This window comes from Trematomus bernacchii, unplaced genomic scaffold (assembly GCF_902827165.1).
Source record: "Trematomus bernacchii unplaced genomic scaffold, fTreBer1.1, whole genome shotgun sequence".
NCBI classification, from domain to species: domain Eukaryota; kingdom Metazoa; phylum Chordata; class Actinopteri; order Perciformes; family Nototheniidae; genus Trematomus; species Trematomus bernacchii.
Window position 1 is genome coordinate 320,449 of NW_022987656.1, and position 18,125 is coordinate 338,573.

Below are 18,125 nucleotides of genomic sequence, written 5' to 3' on the forward strand. Positions count from 1 at the left end.
CATCCATCTTTCCCATAATTCATCAAAGACATTTCATTTGATTTCTAATTTTCATGGTTACCCATTTCATATATTTTATTTACAAGATCCTCCATCAACATTAGCAAGAGCATACTTTCATTCTACATCGGGAAATATTGTAGAGCACAGAAAGGTAAAGCTGCTATATATTTTAAATATAGCAGCTTTACCCGATACAGACTTTTCTTTTAACTTGGGCCTTTTTTTAATTAAGCTGAATTTGGATTTCCTGCTGCCCATATCCATAACAGTACCTCATACTATCCCTTTATTCTGATAGGCGTATGTTTTATCATTGGAACATCGTCCATAAGGTGCCAGGTGAACGACAGCGGACTCCTCTCGTGTTTTGGGCAGGGAGGAATGCTTTCCGTCTGTGATTAGTGGGTCACAGCACAGAACGGCAGAGATCAACAGCCAACACCACGAGCCTCTCAGTGCCAGATTATTCGCTGAGAAACAATGTGTGTGTGTGAGGCAGCTTCTGATGAAGAAAGACCCAGAATGTAGGGGGAAGGAATAAGAGGATGAATGTGAAGCGTGTAAAACAGTAAAACAGGTAATGTACAGACAATTTTATTTAACATTTATATAACAAAAATACAATTCTTTACATTGAGGGTGTAGAGTATGGCGGTATACCAACAGCACTGAGTGGGATTTCACAGAGAGAGGAATCCTGCTCTGGGCAAACACACCAATCGCTGAGTCACCGTTAAAGACAATCTTGTTAAAAAGAGAACTTTGAGAAGTGTGTGTGTGTGTGTGTGTGTGTGTGTGTGTGTGTACACGCAGGCACACACTCCACTTAGCTTGAGTCATTATCAGCTTGCGTTTCAAGCAGTAAGCCATCCAAGTGTCCAGATGGTCAGAAAAGCTGCTTCAGTGCTCTCCCTCTCTTTCTCCACACTCTCCTTTAGAATAAAACATTTTTTTTGTTTTTTTTTGTTTAAATGATGCCAGCGATCGACTGGAGCCAAATACGCCGGTTGGATGTCAGGTGGATTCAAACTGCAAGAGCCAAAGAGCCAGATAGCTGAATTCAGATCAGTTACCGCTCATGCTCTGTTGATTTGTTTTATTTTCTGCTTAGATGATAAAGAATTAAAAGTTTAAAAAAAAAAAAGGCTTTCATCTCTATTATTGTCATGGGTGGTAAGCGGGCTGCCAGCGGGCTGCCTGCCCAGTGTCTGCTCACAGGGCTTGCCAGATAATGCGAAATAGAATGTATTTTTTGCTTATGAGCATGCAAAGATAGAGAAAGAAAGGTGCTGCATTATTTCCCTTCTGCAGGCCCCTGAACGCCTCGCAGGGACTGGCAGAGAGGGGTTAATGGTCGGCGCTGAGGAGACTGCAGGCTTTGTGTTGCAGGTATTGTACGCAGAATAAAAGCTGCCGGAGCGGAGACACAAGAGCTTTCTCTCTCTTCTGTTTCCCCTCAGTAGCCAAACTTGTCGTTGAGGTGTGTGCGGCCATCTCCAGACTGACCTGAGTACAGAAAAAGAGAGAATTAGCATCAAAGTGATCACCAATTCATGTTCAGAGAAAGGAAATCACCAACAGGATAAAATGTCCCTTTTCTAACTAATCACAATCCTAACATGACTCATCTGAATTAGTTCTGACCCCAACTCCAAGTTCGGTTTGGCAGCTGTTTCACATTTATTTTCATTCAAGCTTATCTTATCATTTTTGGATGACTTTGTTGTGCATTCCTGAGCAAACAATGATAATGTTGCTGCAATTTCCGCCGCAGTAATAGACCATGAAAGCCTGTTCACTTCCCTTTTATTCCTGTGCTGAGTAGGCCAGGAAACTACAAGCCTGTCATGGTCAACAAGTGTTTGTCAGGTTAAAGAAACAGAAGCCTTATCCTGGGCACCTACTTTGTTTCATATCTGAATACAAATATTATCCAGGTTTCTCCTGCTTTGGGGAAAAGGTGTAAAGATTGAGGCCTAGTCCCCAAATACAAGGGAATTTAAAGATTCCCCAATACGGTATTTACATAGTGACATCACTATGTAACACTCGCACTTCTATTGGCTAGCGCTCCAACAGACCAGACAGAGGGTGAAAAGAGGTGCTGCAGCACAGGCAGTATGAGAAAAATAAAGAGCTTTTTGAACATTAAATCATGGAAACAGGTCACAGTAGAGACACACAATACAAATATGAACCTGAAGATAAGCATGATAGGGCCCCTCTGATGCAACCTCTGGAAAAAAGTCCAAACGCATTGAAAAAGCTTAAGGTTTACATGTAGAGACAAATAACTTTGATCACACTCACCAGAACAAAGAGCAATAGCAGTATGTTAAACAAGTGACTTAATAAGATTGAGTCATGAGTACATGATCAGTTGGTCAGAAAGTATTGGAGTCTTGTGCTGATATGTACCTGTCGGAGGCAGCCACACACAATAATCAGGGTCGTCCTCTGGATACTTTTCAGAGAGCTGCTTCGGTGGCTGTGGGGAGAAAAACCATGAGAACGATAACACTTCTACGTCACACTCTTACTATTAGAAATATGTGTTGTTATGTGTGATGACCCACCCTGCTGGGGCCCATCACTTTCTTCTTCACGTTCTTCCTGGGGCTGGGCTGGGCCGCTGGCTCTCCATCACTTCCTGTTCCCATAGAGATGGAGGTAAAGCCCATTAGAGAGGAAGCACTAAAACACAATAACCAGCATTGGAGACTAATAGGGAAAGAAGAAAACACAGTATCCACCTGGACTCGTTGGGGTCTCAGCCTGAGGACCCTTCTTCTCCACTTCATCACACTCCGCACTCTTCCTCTGTTTGCGGCCTGGCTCTATTACTAATTGGTACAAGCAATAATTAAAGTGTGATTATTAATACAGGAACAATGTTTAAAACCACAGATTTCACTTTGTTAGACACATCATTTTTCTTTATATAACTCTAAAATAAAACATCAACAGTAGTGGAATGTAACAAATTACATTTTGAGGTACTTCTACTTTAGTATTTTTTAATGTTATACTTTTATATTTCACTACATTTTGGAACACAATATGTACTTTCTACTCCATTACATTATCTGACAGCTGTAGTATCTTTACAGATTCAGCTCAAAAAAATATAAATCCATAAATAATCCATTACACATAACGAGTACTTTTAACTTTAGTGCTTTTTGATGCAAATACTTTGGTACTTTTGAAAGCAGGATCTTGAATGTTTTTGAAATGTAGTATTTCTTCTTTAACTTAATAAAAAAATCTGAGTACTTCTTTAACCTACTGTAGGTTCAACAGCATGCTATTCACACATATAACACATATACTGCCCCCTAGTGCACACACAAAGTACTACGAAGAAGAAGCATTTACAAAATCTAAACTAAAGAAGGGTTACTATCCTCTTTAAATATACCTACTTAAAAGTTCCTCCAAATCTTAAGGCTCTTTACCTTTGGGCTCTTGTGACCTCCGTTTCTGCGTCTTCTGTAGAGACGTGGATGCTTCAGACTCTTCATCATTATTCTCAGACCTAGTTTCACCCTCTTGATCATCATTATCCTCGTTTTTCTCTGCTTCCTTCTCCTCCTTTTCTTCCTCTTCCTCCTCTCCACTGGGTGGAAGTTCTTTCATGTTGAAGAGCTCTGCGGGTAAGTTGGGGCGCTTCGGAGGCAACTTCTACATGAGAGGAGGAAACATCAGTAGGAGAAAGAAGCTGAGTAAAAAGACGGCAAAGAAATGCCGAACAACACGCACCCCGATGGTCCCAGTCTTCAGTCTGAACTTGCTTCCTCCCTTCATGGCTCCGAACAGCGGTAAGGACTTTTTAGGCTTCTCCGGCTCTGAGCTTCCACTGTGACAAACACACATCATCATTTATGAATTTCATGTTAACTCTAGGGAATTTACCCCAAAAATGATATGAATCAAATTCCTCCACTTTAAAGGGATAGTTTGGATGTTTTAAAGCAGGTTAGTAAGAGGTACTCGCCACATCAATGTATCGTAGATGCTCCCACTTCGTAAGAATAGGCAGAAGCACAGAAGCTTTAACCACTTTTTAAAACAAGCCCACCAAAAAAATTCGATTTGAGTTATAGTTATTGTTAACTTTTAAACAATATAGGTGTACGCTATAATTAGAATATCTTCACCCTTTTACCTTGCGGTCAGACAGTCCTCTCTGGAGGGGATCTGAAGCGTTTATCTGTGCTTCCTTCAAAGCCACCAAACTACATTCACAAAACCCACATTTTACTTCACTGAACACAGAAGTTGTTGGTTTACTCTCGCCTGGAATAGATAGTCCGTCTGTGTTATTGTTGGAAATGTGTGTTTTATAGGGTGATTCACCAGGGTCACAGGCAGCGACAGACAACTTGTGTGTGTTGAATACGGTCAAATGACAGTTTTTCTCAATGGAGGCTGGAGGCTGGTGGCTTTGAAGAGAGTTGTAAGGTATTCAGTTCTCTGGCTGAAGGGGACACTGAATGCCAGGTAAAGCAGGTCAAATATTGAAAATAACGTGATGACTTAAACTGAGATTGATTTCTTTTAGGTGGCTAAAATATATGTGCTGACACTATCAAACTCTGGGTGTATTCTACAGTTCTCAGCAGTATGACATTGAACGCAGCACTGTGTCTGACCCTGGGAGCAGTGAAGGCATCTGAGCGGGCCGCGTCAGCTCCACCAGTTTGCGGAGCCTCTGAACCTCTTTGCGTAAGTCGGCCGAGTGCACATGAAGCTTCCTGCGCTCCACGGCGTCCATGGCAACCTCGCTCCTCACCGCCGTCATGAAGGCGTCCAGAGGGTCGTCAGAGGAGGGGCCGGAGGAGTCTGAGGGGGGGGGGGGGGGGGGGGGGGGGGGAGCAACATGCAGTAAGGCATTGTGGGATCAGTACACAGAAGAGTGATGACTCAGGCCGTCAGGACTCACCTCCTTTCCCTCCACTCAGCTTCCTCTGAGTCTCCGCCAGCTCCTTCTCCACCTCTGACAGTTTGGACACCTATAAGGAAATCAAATACATGACAGTTTTTACAGAAACATACATTACATATTACATATAGAGTACTTCCTAAGCAAAAAGTGAAATCCTTTTCTATTAATAAAAGAAAGAGCCTCTTCTTAACCCCTTTAGTGGCCACCAGCATTTAAGCATGTATTAACATTATTCTGACTGAGAGGCGATAAAGTGTGGTTTATAAGGTTTGTGATTTTTATAGCGTGTAAATACTGTAGTATGAAAAAACAAAGACAGCATGGTATTCCACGATATCTGAAGAAATTCATAAGTAGCGGTTTTAGTAGCATGCCTTTTAGCTATGGCTGGATAAATGGTAAAGTCCGTTTTTCCAGTAATTGACCACTTTGGTCGAGGCTAAAATAGGCAACAATTATTGGATTGATTGCTGTGAAAGACCCAGAAATACTGACCAATCAGAACAATTGGGCTTTTTCTAAAGGGGAACTTAAAATGACAGGCGATAAAACAGAGTATTCTAGAGGTATAATGAAGAAGATGGTATGAGAAACATATTTTTCAACATTTAAAGGTTTACACGTATACCAGTAGAAAATAAAATACAGGAATCAACTTAGTAAACTTAGATGGTAAAAATGGTAAATATTGTACCTAAATATACCTGCATTCAAATACCAATACCGTACTATTCAGTATAGAGCAGGGGTGTCAAACTCAAGGCCCGGGGGCCAAATCCGGCCTGTGACTTCATTTTCTGTGGCCCCACAAGAGCTTGCAAAGAATATAATATGTTTATTATACATGCCGATTTACAGAAGCACGTTGCCCATAAACTACATGTCCCACAATGCATCTCAAATTTGACTTTTCTTTCTCCGAATTTGACTTTATTTTTTTTAAATGTTACTTTTTTTTCAAAATGTCAAAATATTTTTTGTTTTGTTTTTTCCATAATTTGGCTTCTCTTTTTAAATCATTTTGTGACATTCTCACTGAAGAGACTTGCAATTATTTGCCCTAGACTTCTGCTTTCAGACGTAGTTAATTATGAAGTTATTACCTTATCCGATAATAATCCAATGCAGAGGCAATCATGTAATATAATACATTATTTTATAGATATTAAATATTTATATATGTATTTTTATATAGTCTTAAAGTTACAACCGGCCCTTTGAGTGCAACCATAATGTTAATGTGGCCCGTGATGAAATTGAGTTTGACACCCCTGGTATAGAGACACAAAATTATCTATACATTGTATGTCAAATACAGTATGCCAAAAATATCTGGATGTCCTACTACCACACATTTGAGGAATAGCTTGCATTTTTTGGAGCTATTGTGACACACAATCCCTTGCGTAACAGATTTATCATTAAAAGGAACAAAGAAATAGTATGTTATTAGGACTGAGCCCAACCAATTCTTCTCCATATCAGCACTCTGTCATCCTTGTCAATGCGAGTGTCCAACATACTGACGTGCGGGATTAGCTCCAAGCAAACGCATGTAATAAAGGAAACTTTTTCGTCAGCTATTTTTTAATTTAGTTTTAGTCTTAGTCCTGTGTTAAATTTCCTTTTTAGTTTTAGTCATATTTAGTCACCTTCATCCTGTTTTATTTAGTCAAGATTTAGTCGACTAAAAGTCTGAGCATTTTAGTCTTATTTTAGTCAAAGAAAACTAATTATTTTAGTCTACTTTTTGTCAATGAAAACTGTTGAGTCTTTTTTAGTCATCAGATTATATAGAACATTTCAGTCAAACTAGTCTAGCCAAAACCAATAATTTGTCATTTTAGTCAAACTTATTTCACAATAAGATTATATCGTGTCCTTACTTGATGAAAAACACAGGTTGAATGATTAAGAAAGCAGCTTTGCAGAGAGTATCTGGTCAGGTTTGTGGTGTTTTTACCAGCTGTGTTATGGCCACATTGCTTCCCTTCTGATAAAACAATGCATTCGCTTTTTTTCTCCGCCTCATTGTAGCGAAAATGGGCCCAAATATCACATCGTTTCTTTCTCCCAAGCAGTGGTGGCGTTAGACTTTTTCGTTGTCAGTCATTTTGACGGACAGGATCGTAACATTTCCGTCATAATCCATTATTACCCGTCGAGTGCACAATTTATCACTCACTCGCGCTGACGGGGGGGTATTCGGTTAACGCGAGTGCGACCACTGCTCCCAAGCCCTGTTGTTGCCATTTTACTTTCTGTTAAGTAAGGTTAGTTAGACCATGAGTTAGACTCGAGTCTTCCTGACAGTTCATAGTGTGCCGCTGCCCGGTGTAATTCAAATGTGCTGCCGCGCGCAGCATAGACACACAGCTGCTGCCCAGCCGCAGCACAGACACACAGCTGCTGCCCAGCCGCAGCACAGACACACAGCTGCTGCCCAGCCGCAGCACAGACACACAGCTGCTGCCCAGCCGCAGCACCGGAAATGGAACTGCTGGGAGAAAAACTGACTATCAGATGTAACGTTATCTTTGATAATATTTCGTCTCCTCATTTTTCGTCAACGAAAGTAAAGAGAGATTTTGGCAAAGTTTTTATTTAGTAAACTACATTTTCGTCTCGTCACTTTTCGTCAACGATATTGCATGTTGATTTTGTTACAGTTATTGTTTACTGCCGTCGGTGCCGTCTCGTCATCGTCTCGTTTTCGTCATGGAAAAAAAGGTCGTTGACGATCATATTTCGGCATAGTTTTAGTCAACGAAATTAACACTACAGTGAATACTATAAGGTGATTATTTAAGATGTATGGATCAGAATACAGTAATAATCACAGGTTTTGTAAACATAAACAGTAGGGAGATTATTTACCAATGATTCGTAGGTCTCAGGCCGCTCATCCACCTTCCCCGCCTTCTTCATCCTCTCGTTCCTCTTCTTCTCCACAGTGCCGGTCCGATCCAGGAAGTTGTCATCGTCGCTGTCGTAGAAGTCCTCGTCCTCCCAGTTCTTCTTCTTGCGCTTACGGGACACTAGAAAAAGTATTTTCAAACAGTTAATGCAGTCCTTCGTATTATTAATAACATTTTTGATACGTTCCCTCTGGAGTTCCCACCTGCTTCCTGTCGCAGCAGCCCTCTGGCCTCCAGCATCCGACAGGCGTCCAGGCTGCACTGGATGGCTGCGTCCTTCTTCTTCCCTGTGTGGGTCACCTCGGCAACCAGCTGTCGGCCCATGGCGTCGTCCACCGGGAGCCTGATGAAAACATTAATGTGTGACTCTACAGACTTTCTGACGACATGGAAATATGTTTTTTAAACTCTGCAAACGTCACTCACTGTATTCTGCAGAGCCAGCTGCCATGGCTTTGGTCTTCATACTCAAACTCCAGCTCCTCTCCTAAGATAAAGCACGTTAAAGTCAGGAAACACAAGAAACAGAAGGAACGGATGTCTGTGGATTAACGGTAAATCTCGTCACCCTCTCTGTCGTAGAAGCCCTGCAGAGCCTTCTTTGGGTCTTTCAGGTACGCGGCCTCCTGGTCCTCCTGGAACTCGGTTGAAAACGGGTTTTCCTCGTTCTCGTCTTCATCCGGAGCGGCTTCCTCACCTGCAGCGTGGATTTAAAGAGACAGATGGAATGAAAGGAAAGTGGAACAACAAGGATTAAGGTGCTCTTAGATGCATAAGTGGGTCTTTTTTGACCCGGTGAGGTGGTTTTCTTGAGTATCTTTGTAATTACATTTTTTTATCATTTCATATTCCAGCTATTCCTCAAAAAACATGTTTTGGATATCATGCCATTCAAATTAAAAATGTACATTTTAAGAAATTGTAGTTTTCGTATTACTATCCCAAGCTTCCAAGTGGGTCTTTTTTGACCCGGTGAGGTGGTATTCTTGAAGTATCTTTGTAATTAAAAATTGTTATCATTTCATATTCCAGCTATTCCTCATCAAACATGTTTTGGATATCATGCCATTCAAATTTTAAATTTAAATGTTATACATTTTAAGAAAGTGTAGTTTTTGTATTACTACCCCAAGCTTCCATAAGTGGGTCAAAAATGACCCGCATGCATTTTCTATGGAATTTCGTTTTTTTTTCAAAATGTAATTTTTTTTCTAAAATTATAAATAGTGAAAAATCACTTGTATAATATTTAGTATTATATTTTGGTTCACACTAGAAATATTTTATAAGTGATTTTTCTTAACCAAAATGACAAAAATGGCATAAAAACACATTATTCTAATACGGGTAGGGTCCAGTCACTCGTGCATCTAAGGGTTAAGAGAAAGTTGACAACAACAAGAGAAATGTCAACACAGATGACACATAAGCTCACCCATTCCCCAAGAACAGCCCGACTCATCGTTTGACGGTTTGCCTGGGACCTTGCTGCCTTCAGATTGCCCGTCTTCCTCCTTCTCATCATCATCGGACCCGTCTCCCGTCATCCTCTTCTCCAGCTCTTCCCTCCGTTTCCGGCCTCTCTCCCTCAGCTCGGTCACCGTTAGCTCGGACTCCTTTTCCTCATCAAACTCTGGACCCTGTGGAACAAGGGAAGGGGGGGAAAGCACACATTACTCCATGCTTTCCTACATAACGTTACCATTAACGCAGCGGCCTACATAACCCACAACGCACCTCACCATCAATAGTTCAGTCAGAGATTTAGGTGTGTTATGCTAGTAGTGACTAATGTAGCCCAAGCCTTGTTGTTGTTAAAAAAACCCAACCAACGCTGACTCAAGTGACATCAAACAAGGCAATGTAACACATTTCACACACCTCCAAATGGAGTCAAAAAAGGCTTTGAAAAAATGTCACGTATGCATTCAAACTCTACTAGAGAGAATACTATTTGTATTCAATATAATGTTCTGATATTTTTTATTTTTTAATGTCTTTGGGTTTTATTCAAAAGTTTAATTTTTTCAATAAAAGAACATTTTAAATAATTTCCATTCCATTTCTATTTGTAAAAATACTTAATAAATACTTTAGATATTAATGTTTTTTTCTTATTTGTGCATATTTATTTAGTTCTAAGTTTGTTTGCGCTTGTGTATGTAGTAGACAATTATTTAAAATAAAAGCAAACAATCCTATATTTAGTTAATTTATTTTATTTTATGATTTTATTTTAATAGCCGGTACCTAGCTTGTAGTAAAGTGTAGAGTGACACATCCCAAAGCTTTTAATGTAATCTTTCACATGTCAGTAATATATTAATTGGGGGGTCAGCATCTGGATTTACCTGCAGGATGAAAAGCCTCGTGCTCCCACCAAACTTTAACACATGTCCCACACGGATCCTGATGAAGGTCTTGGGGGGGATCTTGTTCTTGTTGACCACAGTGCCGTGAGTGCTGCCCAGATCATGGACGTAGAAGCCCCTCTCCTCCCCCACAGACTCCCCCTCTCCCTGCTCTCTGCGGTATTGGATGATGGCGTGGTACCTGGAGATGGAGGGATGATCCAGAGGGACGTCACACACAGGTAGACGTCCAACCACGATGTAGCTTTTATCTGTGAGGGGCACCGTGTCAATGATGGTGCCGTTCTTAAGGATTTCCAGAGCATAGGGAGTATCTGGAGCCGTGCCTCCCCAGAGTGGCTCTGTGTATGGGATAGGGGGGAATTTACCAACTGGGGGCCCTTTAGCAGACTGTAGCACCCTTGGCTTCGCTTCTTGCTTGGGTTTGACAGGAGCCACGCTCTTGTCTTTAGCGCATTTCTTCTCCTCTTCTTGGCTCTTTCCGGTGGGTTTGCTGTCAATAACAACACCAGAAGAATCTGCACTTTCTGTGTCCACGTCTTTAGCTTCGTTTTCTTCTTTCACGTGTTTTATCTCGGCTGCTGCTGGTTTGGACGGAGCTGCGTTACTGCGTTTGATAGTGAGGGAAGGAACTGCGAAAAGAGCCGGTTTTTTAAACGTATCCTCTTTTTCTGGGTCATTTTTCTTGAAGGTTTTGTTTTCAGGTCCTCCCTTATTCTCTTCGGCCGAGCACTCGTCTGTTTCCATTGTAGAGTGATCCGTATTTTCCAAACACACGTCTGACGGCGGGGAGGCAGCCATGTTTATTTGGTGCGACTGTAAAATGTGCCCGGGTTTTTTCCAGAGACTCCATAAAACCGCTTATAAACAGTATTTTACAAAACACTAATGTAAATAAATCATTTAAAACACAAATACATGGAATTTCAAATGAATGTATTATTTTATGCTAGTCACAACAAATGTTTGTGGCGGAACTAAACTTCTTGTTCATATGTTCACCCGAGTTTTTTGCAAAAAGGACGGACATACTTGTTTCCTGTGCAACTTCCTTCAAAGACACAACAGCCATTGGTTTCAAATATTAACCATCGTGTCATTAATTCCTGTGTAATGTGAGTTGTTGTTGCATTTTTAATTTATAGAATTTAGGTAGATAAACATGCGAACTGAGCTAGCTAGCCTGTAGCCTTCTCGTTGCTCCTATATGAATGTGTTACTTGCTGCTCTATTGTTTGCTGCTGTACCAAACTCCTGTCACACCTGACGTTCTTTGATTTTCTGCTATTTAGCGAAATAATATTCCTGTAAAAACTTGAATTTAATGCATACGCAAATCAAAGCGTATGCGAATATTTGACTATTCGTCAAACACAAAGTCTTGAGTTTCCAGATACATTCTTTTACCATAAACAAACAATGCATCGCCCGCTCTTCTCTTCATAGTGTCTTTTTAATCAAAAAGCAGTGTGGACCGATTATAATTGTTAATATAAGGTATTGAGTAAGCGAAAGATTATCACAACATAAGCTCCAATGTTGTTACAGGTCTGAAAACATGCCCCTATTCACTTAAATACATTTGGCGGCTATTGACTACTAGTATTTAGCGTGTTTACCTTTTGTTATGTTTAGTTGACAATCTATATGGGCAAAAACCACAGCTACGAAAAGTGATGGATTAGATGTTAACTATTCAATTAATTAACAACTATGTTGGTAATCAGTTTGAGAAGATGTTTAAATTCGGCTTCTTTAATGTGAAATATTTCTGGTCTCTTTAATTTTCTATGACACGTAAACTGAATGTAATTGAGTTGTTGACTAAACAAGACATTTGACAAAGTTATCTTGGGCTCTGAAACACTGATCAATATTTTTCAGACGAAAAACTAATCGAAAAATGCATTGAGAAAATAATCAACAGATTAAATGACAATGTTAATGAATGTTGGTTGCAACCCAAGCAAAAAAACATTTTAAAAATCCCAAAAGAGTTGTAATTAATTAGTTAATTGAAGGTGTATCCAAATATCCCAATCAATGCTTCTTCTGTTTTTATCTGATGTTTTTATACCAACTTTAGCCTTTATTGTGATTTTCAGATTCATTTCCAGTTTGGATTTCTCCAGCTTTGATCCCCCATCATGATGCGTTACTGGGGCGAGATCCCCGGGCCAGCGGGGGCTCCTCCCAGCCGCAGCTCCTTCGACCTGCTCCAGCGTGAGTTCCGCTCAGTGGAGATGCAGGACCCCCCCATGCACCAGCCCTCGGCCCAGCGCCCCCGCCCCACCACGATGCTGGACATCCCCTCAGAGCCCTGCAGCCTCACCATCCACACCGTGCAGCTGTGTCAGCACACCCGCCGCCTCCGGGGCCTCCTGTCTGCAGCCCAGGCCCAGGGTCAGGGCTCAGCGACCTCTGAGGGCGGCAGCAAGCTGGAGGAGGCTGACACCAACCTGCCGCTGCGGCCTCCCACCCCCCCCAACATGCCCGATGACCTGCTACCTGCAGACAGCAAAGCCCCGCGGCAGCCCTTCCTGCTCCGACACAGTGACCCTGAGAGTGACTTCTACAAGTGAGTTCATACGTCCGAGCCAAGAAGCTGGTCTCTTGTAATTTTTATTAAATAACTTCCATTAAGCATATCAATTGTAGACTAAAAAGTCACTAAAAGGTCACTTAAAGGTTAAGATCTTTTAACCTTTCTTTTACTTTTTGTTTTACGTATTTATCAACATTTTAGGGATATGACCTCATACAGTAAATGCTGGGTGATTTGGCCATAATGTTTTATTCCTATATAGAGCTAATTTGCATTAAAGATTGTATTATAATAAATGATAAGTCAATTGACAGCATTATAATAAGAACCCACTTTGATAATAGATTATTGTTGAAGTATTTTTAAGGCAAACATGTGGTACCTGCTTGTGAATATCACTTTAAACAAATGTATTGTATATGTTTTATTATGATTTAATCAGAACATGTATCCATAGATATTAAAGTTCCTTAGATAGTCTCTAAAGGCATATAGTTTAAATACATTAAAAAAATGGTTTTGGTCTTATGGTTTTGAAAGGTAATGTAATTTTCCTGATTGAAACACAATAAATGATGATAATGAATTATCGACCAGCCGTTCCAAAATTCACCAACCACTCATCGTCTATCCCCTTTCCTCTCTTGGTTCCCTCCCTCCTAAGGGGTAAAGGAGAGCCGGTCACAGAGCTCAGCTGGCCCTCCTGCAGGCCGCTGCTCTATCAGTCCGTGGCCACCATCTTGGCCCACGCCGGCTTCGAGTCGGCTCAGGAGAGCGTGCTGGAGACCTTCACCGACCTGGTCCACGAGCATTACCTGCGCCTCTCCAGGAAGCTGCGTGTGGCGGTGGACCGCGAGGCCCGGCTGGGGGCCAGTCCCTTCCCCGACGTGGTGGAGCAGGTGTTCCACGAGGTGGGCATCGGCAGCGTGCTTGCCCTGCAGCGCTTCTGGCAAGTGAGGATCAAAGACTACCACAGCTACATGCTGCAGGTGAGGGGGGGGAGGAGGGGGGAGGGCATTACTGTTCAGAGGGTTGTTTTTTGACAATCACTGTCACAAGGATTTAAAGGCTTTCTTGTCATATGCACAATAGCTCCAGGTAGTTTTGGCAAAACAAATCTTAAGGCTTCTTCAACTATGCAAAATACAATGTTCAATATATTTAAAAAAACATAAAATAGTGCAATACACACAACTGTGACATTTGGCAACTTTCCATAGTCTGACATTCTATTTCTACTTGGGAATCTATATTGATATCTGTAGGTTTGTTTTGCATCTATGTGAAGAATCAACTTGGGCATTTCAAAAACTGGATTTCAAAAAGAAAAGAGGTAATTCCTCCCTGTTATATCACATTCACAAACAGTTTCTGTCAGTCTTCCAATAATGACCAAATATAGATATCATGACAGAAAGTTAAATATGTGGTGATAAGGGGTATGTTTACATTTTTCAGTATATACTTTTATAACTTTGTTAATGTAATTGGAAAATGTCATCATGTAGCAGTTTGATATAAAGTGTATTTAGGAAAAAGACGGTTTTATTAATAAATTAATTGTTAATTATTTATTCATAAAAAACATCAAAAGAAATTCCGGTTCCACCTTCTTCAATATGAACTTTCTCTACACAAAAACATGTGAAGACCCCCCATTAGCGTTTACCACCTCTACTGTAGGATGCCATCAGAACTGAAAAACTGTGGGTTAATTATTGAAACTTTTCCCTTTATTTAGTCAAATCAACAATTAATTGGAAATAACAGTCAGCAGATGAAATGATAATCCCATTTGGCACAGCGCTGTCAGTGCAAGCTGCCAGGGCTTCACCACAACAATGCTGAGTCATCTCACAAAGCATAAAGAAGTTGGTGCGAGTGAGAACAGAGGAGCGTATGGCAACTTGTGTGCAAGCTGCTTGGAAGTGAGACAAACCAAACGGGAGATATTTAGCGACTTCTTTGCCAACAGGACTTCTAAAGATAGACACGTGTCGAGCAGAAAGTAGCCTCTTTCTGTGATGTGTTGGATCTTTTTATATTGTTGAATAAATTGTTATATTAGATCATTTAGGCTCAGCTCTTACATTTCTTCATCTACCAGTTAAAGGTCTCCTTTCATGCAAAATGCACTTTTTGATGTCTTTTATACATAAATGTGTCCCCGGTGTGTCAGGGAACTCACAAAGTGTCAGAAAACAAAACCCTCTCTCTTTTCCTCCGTACCCAAATCTCTAAAAACGGAGGTACAACGGAGATCTGATCCAGATTTGCTGCTGATATGACGTAATATCGGAGATGTGGACCCACGGCACTATCAGAAAGTTGCTATCAGAAACATTGCCCGACGTGTTTTGGACGTAATATGGTCTTTGTTTACATTAGCAAGCATCGCTAACACTCAGAGCTAACCTGTACTGGAGAGAGTATGTGTAAAAAAGCAGGAAATAAAAAAAGGAACTCACCTTGTAGTAAATCCGCAAGAGAAAAAGCATTTGAGCTCCATACTGTTTCAGAAATAATCCTTGATGTGGTTTAGAACATGATATGGCGTTTCACCAGAATCAGCCCTTCTCTAACAGGGCTGATATGAGGGATGTCTAAAATGCATGATCTGTTTGGTATTTTTGAGCAAAACACATCATAGACATGTTTTTTATATATCTGAGACCCATAATATATGCCTTAAAATAGCATGATAGGAGATCTTTAATTGGGACTGATAAAAGAGTTTCCTCCCCCAGGTGAGTAAAGATCTGTCGGAGGAGTATGAACGCCTGGTGAACCCGGAGAAGGCCCTGGAGGACTCCAAGCCCCATATCAAGGAGGAGCCAATGAGTGACATCTCCTTCCCTGTGAGCGAGGAGCCCGAGGCAGATTTAGCTTCCGGGGACCAGGCACTGCCCATAGGGGTCCTGGGGGCCCACAGTGAGAGGCTGGCTTCAGGCCTGGATGGTGACCACTCTCCTCACGCCTCAGGTGAGAACAGGACTCCTGTTGACTCTGCATTCATCTCTCTATTGATTTACATGTGCAGACTCTAGATTAAGCCTACAGTGTTGTATTTGTTTTTATTTGACTGTGCAGTAATGGGGATCAGTGAAATCAGAATCAGAAATTCTTATTAGTCCCACAGCAGGGGAAATAAACAGCTGCAAATACAAGTTAAAAGAGTAGACTAACATATGTATCCATGATAATAAAAAAATAAGAAGCAGCACTACAAAAAAGCAATTGGACAAATAAAAACAGTCATAAAAGGGTCAGTTCACCCCCAAAATATATATATATTTTTTTCTCTCTCTTGCCCTTTAGTGCTTTTCATTTTCAAAGTTTCAATAAATAATTTTGTTGAAATCAAAAGCTTGTTTCTGGGTAAAGCTGTTGAAGCAGATTTCTTCTTTCCATTCACGGTATTGGTGTAAATGGTGCTGATGTAACACAGTTTCAGATGTCCTACTGTGTATGTGAACAAAATCCCCTCCTCTAAAGAACTGTCAACTTAACACCTTGAGGTGGGACAGGAATCACCAAAAACATGCTGAGGTGTAACTGCCACACACATAGTCCCACTGGAGGCACATTTCCATTGAGAGCTGCTGGATTGGTTATTGCTCTGCACGTTAAACACAGCTTATTATGACTTCAGTTCTGCAAGTGCCTCTCTTGAACTGACTCATTATACGAAGGGGTTGATGTCAAACTAGTTCTTGCTCTTATGTTTTGAACAAATCCTAAAGAGCTTTATTCTCTTCAGAGTGAAGAAACACGGTTAATGGGAAATGTGGCTGGAGTTTTGAGAACCACACAAAAAAAAACACCATTATTGGGGAAGATACATGCTATAAATTCAAGCTACTCTTTTAACACAGGGATGTGCATTGACAAGGATTAGGTTATACGATGTGTATCATGACAAATAAGTTATGATTCAATATTTTTGCGATGCTGGAAGTAGGGCAATATATTGTGATTTTGAAAAATATCAAATTTTAGGAAATATCTGTGTAAAGAATAACAGCTGGAGTCTGTAAAATCCAAAATCATGGTACTATTTTAAAACAAAACAATGAAAATGTGTAAATCGGCATTAAAAAGTGCTAACAGGCTATTGCGGGTTAAAATATTGTTTATACAGTATAGAAAAATTATAATATTATGATAGCCAAGTTTATTGATGTTTTATTACACCGTTATTTTACAGTTTTACCGTTATACATTTTGAAGTGGATTTAAACAAATCTTGCCATAAAAATCCCCTTTTACTAAAATGGTTCCCCTCTCTTATAAGGTGGGGGCGGGGCACACAACTCCCCGCTGTGGCCACAGGTCAAGATGGAGCCGCAGGATGCCGAGGAGGGCCAGGGGGCTGGACACCACCACCACCACCACGCTGTCCTGGGGGGGGATGTGTTCGAGGAGGGGGGGCCCATGTCCTCCATGAGCGAGACGGGAGGAGCCATGGCGCCCACTCCTGGAGGCACGGCGTCGGACACTAGCTACCCTTCACATTCCCCCGACTCCTTGATGAGCACTTCGCCCGTTTTCAACCAGAGACCCAAGAAACGGGCCAAGAAGATGTGAACTCTGAGCTCCCCACCAAGTCTCCCACGCAAATCTTTGTTTTTTGGACTCCACGTCATGGCCGCTACATGACTTGACTGAGACATTAATGTCATGAACAAACTGAGCTGATTTAGTTTTTTACGTTCGTCTGTATTGTGGTATGTATTGGGCCATTTTGAGTAAATCAAATGTATAGTTATAGTTATTAATAGTTTTTGCCAAATGACTTCAATATCTATTTTGTGATAATATTGTAGGGTTAATTATTGGTACTAAATATTTGATATTTTTGATAAATAATCATCAGTAATGTCAATATGTTGATATGATATTAAAGAGGCCCTATTATCCTTTTTGGGGTTCCCCCCCGGCCTGAAACGCCTAGATTGGACTCTTCTCATTTCATTTAATTTCAAACCTTTATTTATTCAGGTAGGTCCCATTGAGATCATCGATCTCTTTTTCAAGGGAGACCTGCAGCAAGTAGGTTACACATGAAACATAAAACAACAGAAAACAATAAAGGACATCATACATCATATTTACAGGGCTACATTTACATACCTATCGACATTTACAAGTACCAACAGTATCAAAGGGCATTTCACCTATCCAAGCTTTAAAAACATGCAGTGGAACCAAATTGCTCAGTTTCAATTATTTTTGAAGACTGTTCCAAGCAAGAGGAGCTGCGCACATAAAAGCTTTCATACCTAAGTCAGTCCTTGCACTTGGCACATCTAACAACACTACATCATGTGATCTCAGGC

At 40.9% G+C, this 18,125-nt stretch overlaps 2 protein-coding genes across 2 annotated transcripts; one reads left to right on the forward strand and one right to left on the reverse strand.

The window, feature by feature from the left end:
- Window positions 1-581: 581 nt before the first annotated feature.
- slc4a1ap (solute carrier family 4 member 1 adaptor protein) lies at window positions 582-11,059 on the reverse strand. The gene is made up of 14 exons (XM_034135239.1): window positions 10,221-11,059; window positions 9,305-9,509; window positions 8,438-8,566; window positions 8,296-8,356; window positions 8,073-8,212; window positions 7,829-7,989; window positions 4,949-5,018; window positions 4,659-4,848; window positions 3,766-3,862; window positions 3,462-3,687; window positions 2,757-2,846; window positions 2,580-2,653; window positions 2,422-2,491; window positions 582-1,509 (listed from the first exon to the last, which is right to left on the reverse strand). Exons 1-14 carry the CDS (start codon window positions 11,040-11,042, stop codon window positions 1,460-1,462), a joined length of 2,385 nt encoding a protein of 794 aa, XP_033991130.1. The 5' UTR covers window positions 11,043-11,059; the 3' UTR covers window positions 582-1,459.
- Window positions 11,060-11,272: 213 nt separating this feature from the next.
- Window positions 11,273-17,739, forward strand: supt7l (SPT7 like, STAGA complex subunit gamma). The gene is made up of 5 exons (XM_034135340.1): window positions 11,273-11,356; window positions 12,347-12,819; window positions 13,451-13,775; window positions 15,534-15,768; window positions 17,081-17,739. The coding sequence occupies exons 2-5, from the start codon at window positions 12,389-12,391 to the stop codon at window positions 17,371-17,373; spliced, it is 1,284 nt and encodes a 427-aa protein (XP_033991231.1). The 5' UTR covers window positions 11,273-11,356; window positions 12,347-12,388; the 3' UTR covers window positions 17,374-17,739.
- The last annotated feature ends 386 nt before the right edge of the window (window positions 17,740-18,125 follow it).

Excerpts from the sequence above, each read along its gene's own strand:
- supt7l (XM_034135340.1), top strand. The coding sequence starts at position 12,389 with ATGATGCGTTACTGGGGCGAGATCCCCGGGCCAGCGGGGGCTCCTCCC. Across the intron at positions 12,820-13,450 it reads CCTGAGAGTGACTTCTACAA|GGGTAAAGGAGAGCCGGTCA; the intron begins GTGAGTTCATAC and ends CTCCCTCCTAAG. Across the intron at positions 15,769-17,080 it reads CCACTCTCCTCACGCCTCAG|GTGGGGGCGGGGCACACAAC; the intron begins GTGAGAACAGGA and ends CTCTCTTATAAG.
- slc4a1ap (XM_034135239.1), bottom strand. The coding sequence starts at position 11,042 with ATGGCTGCCTCCCCGCCGTCAGACGTGTGTTTGGAAAATACGGATCAC. Across the intron at positions 8,213-8,295 it reads AGCTGGCTCTGCAGAATACA|GCTCCCGGTGGACGACGCCA; the intron begins GTGAGTGACGTT and ends TGTTTTCATCAG. Across the intron at positions 2,492-2,579 it reads AAGTGATGGGCCCCAGCAGG|CCACCGAAGCAGCTCTCTGA; the intron begins GTGGGTCATCAC and ends TTCTCCCCACAG.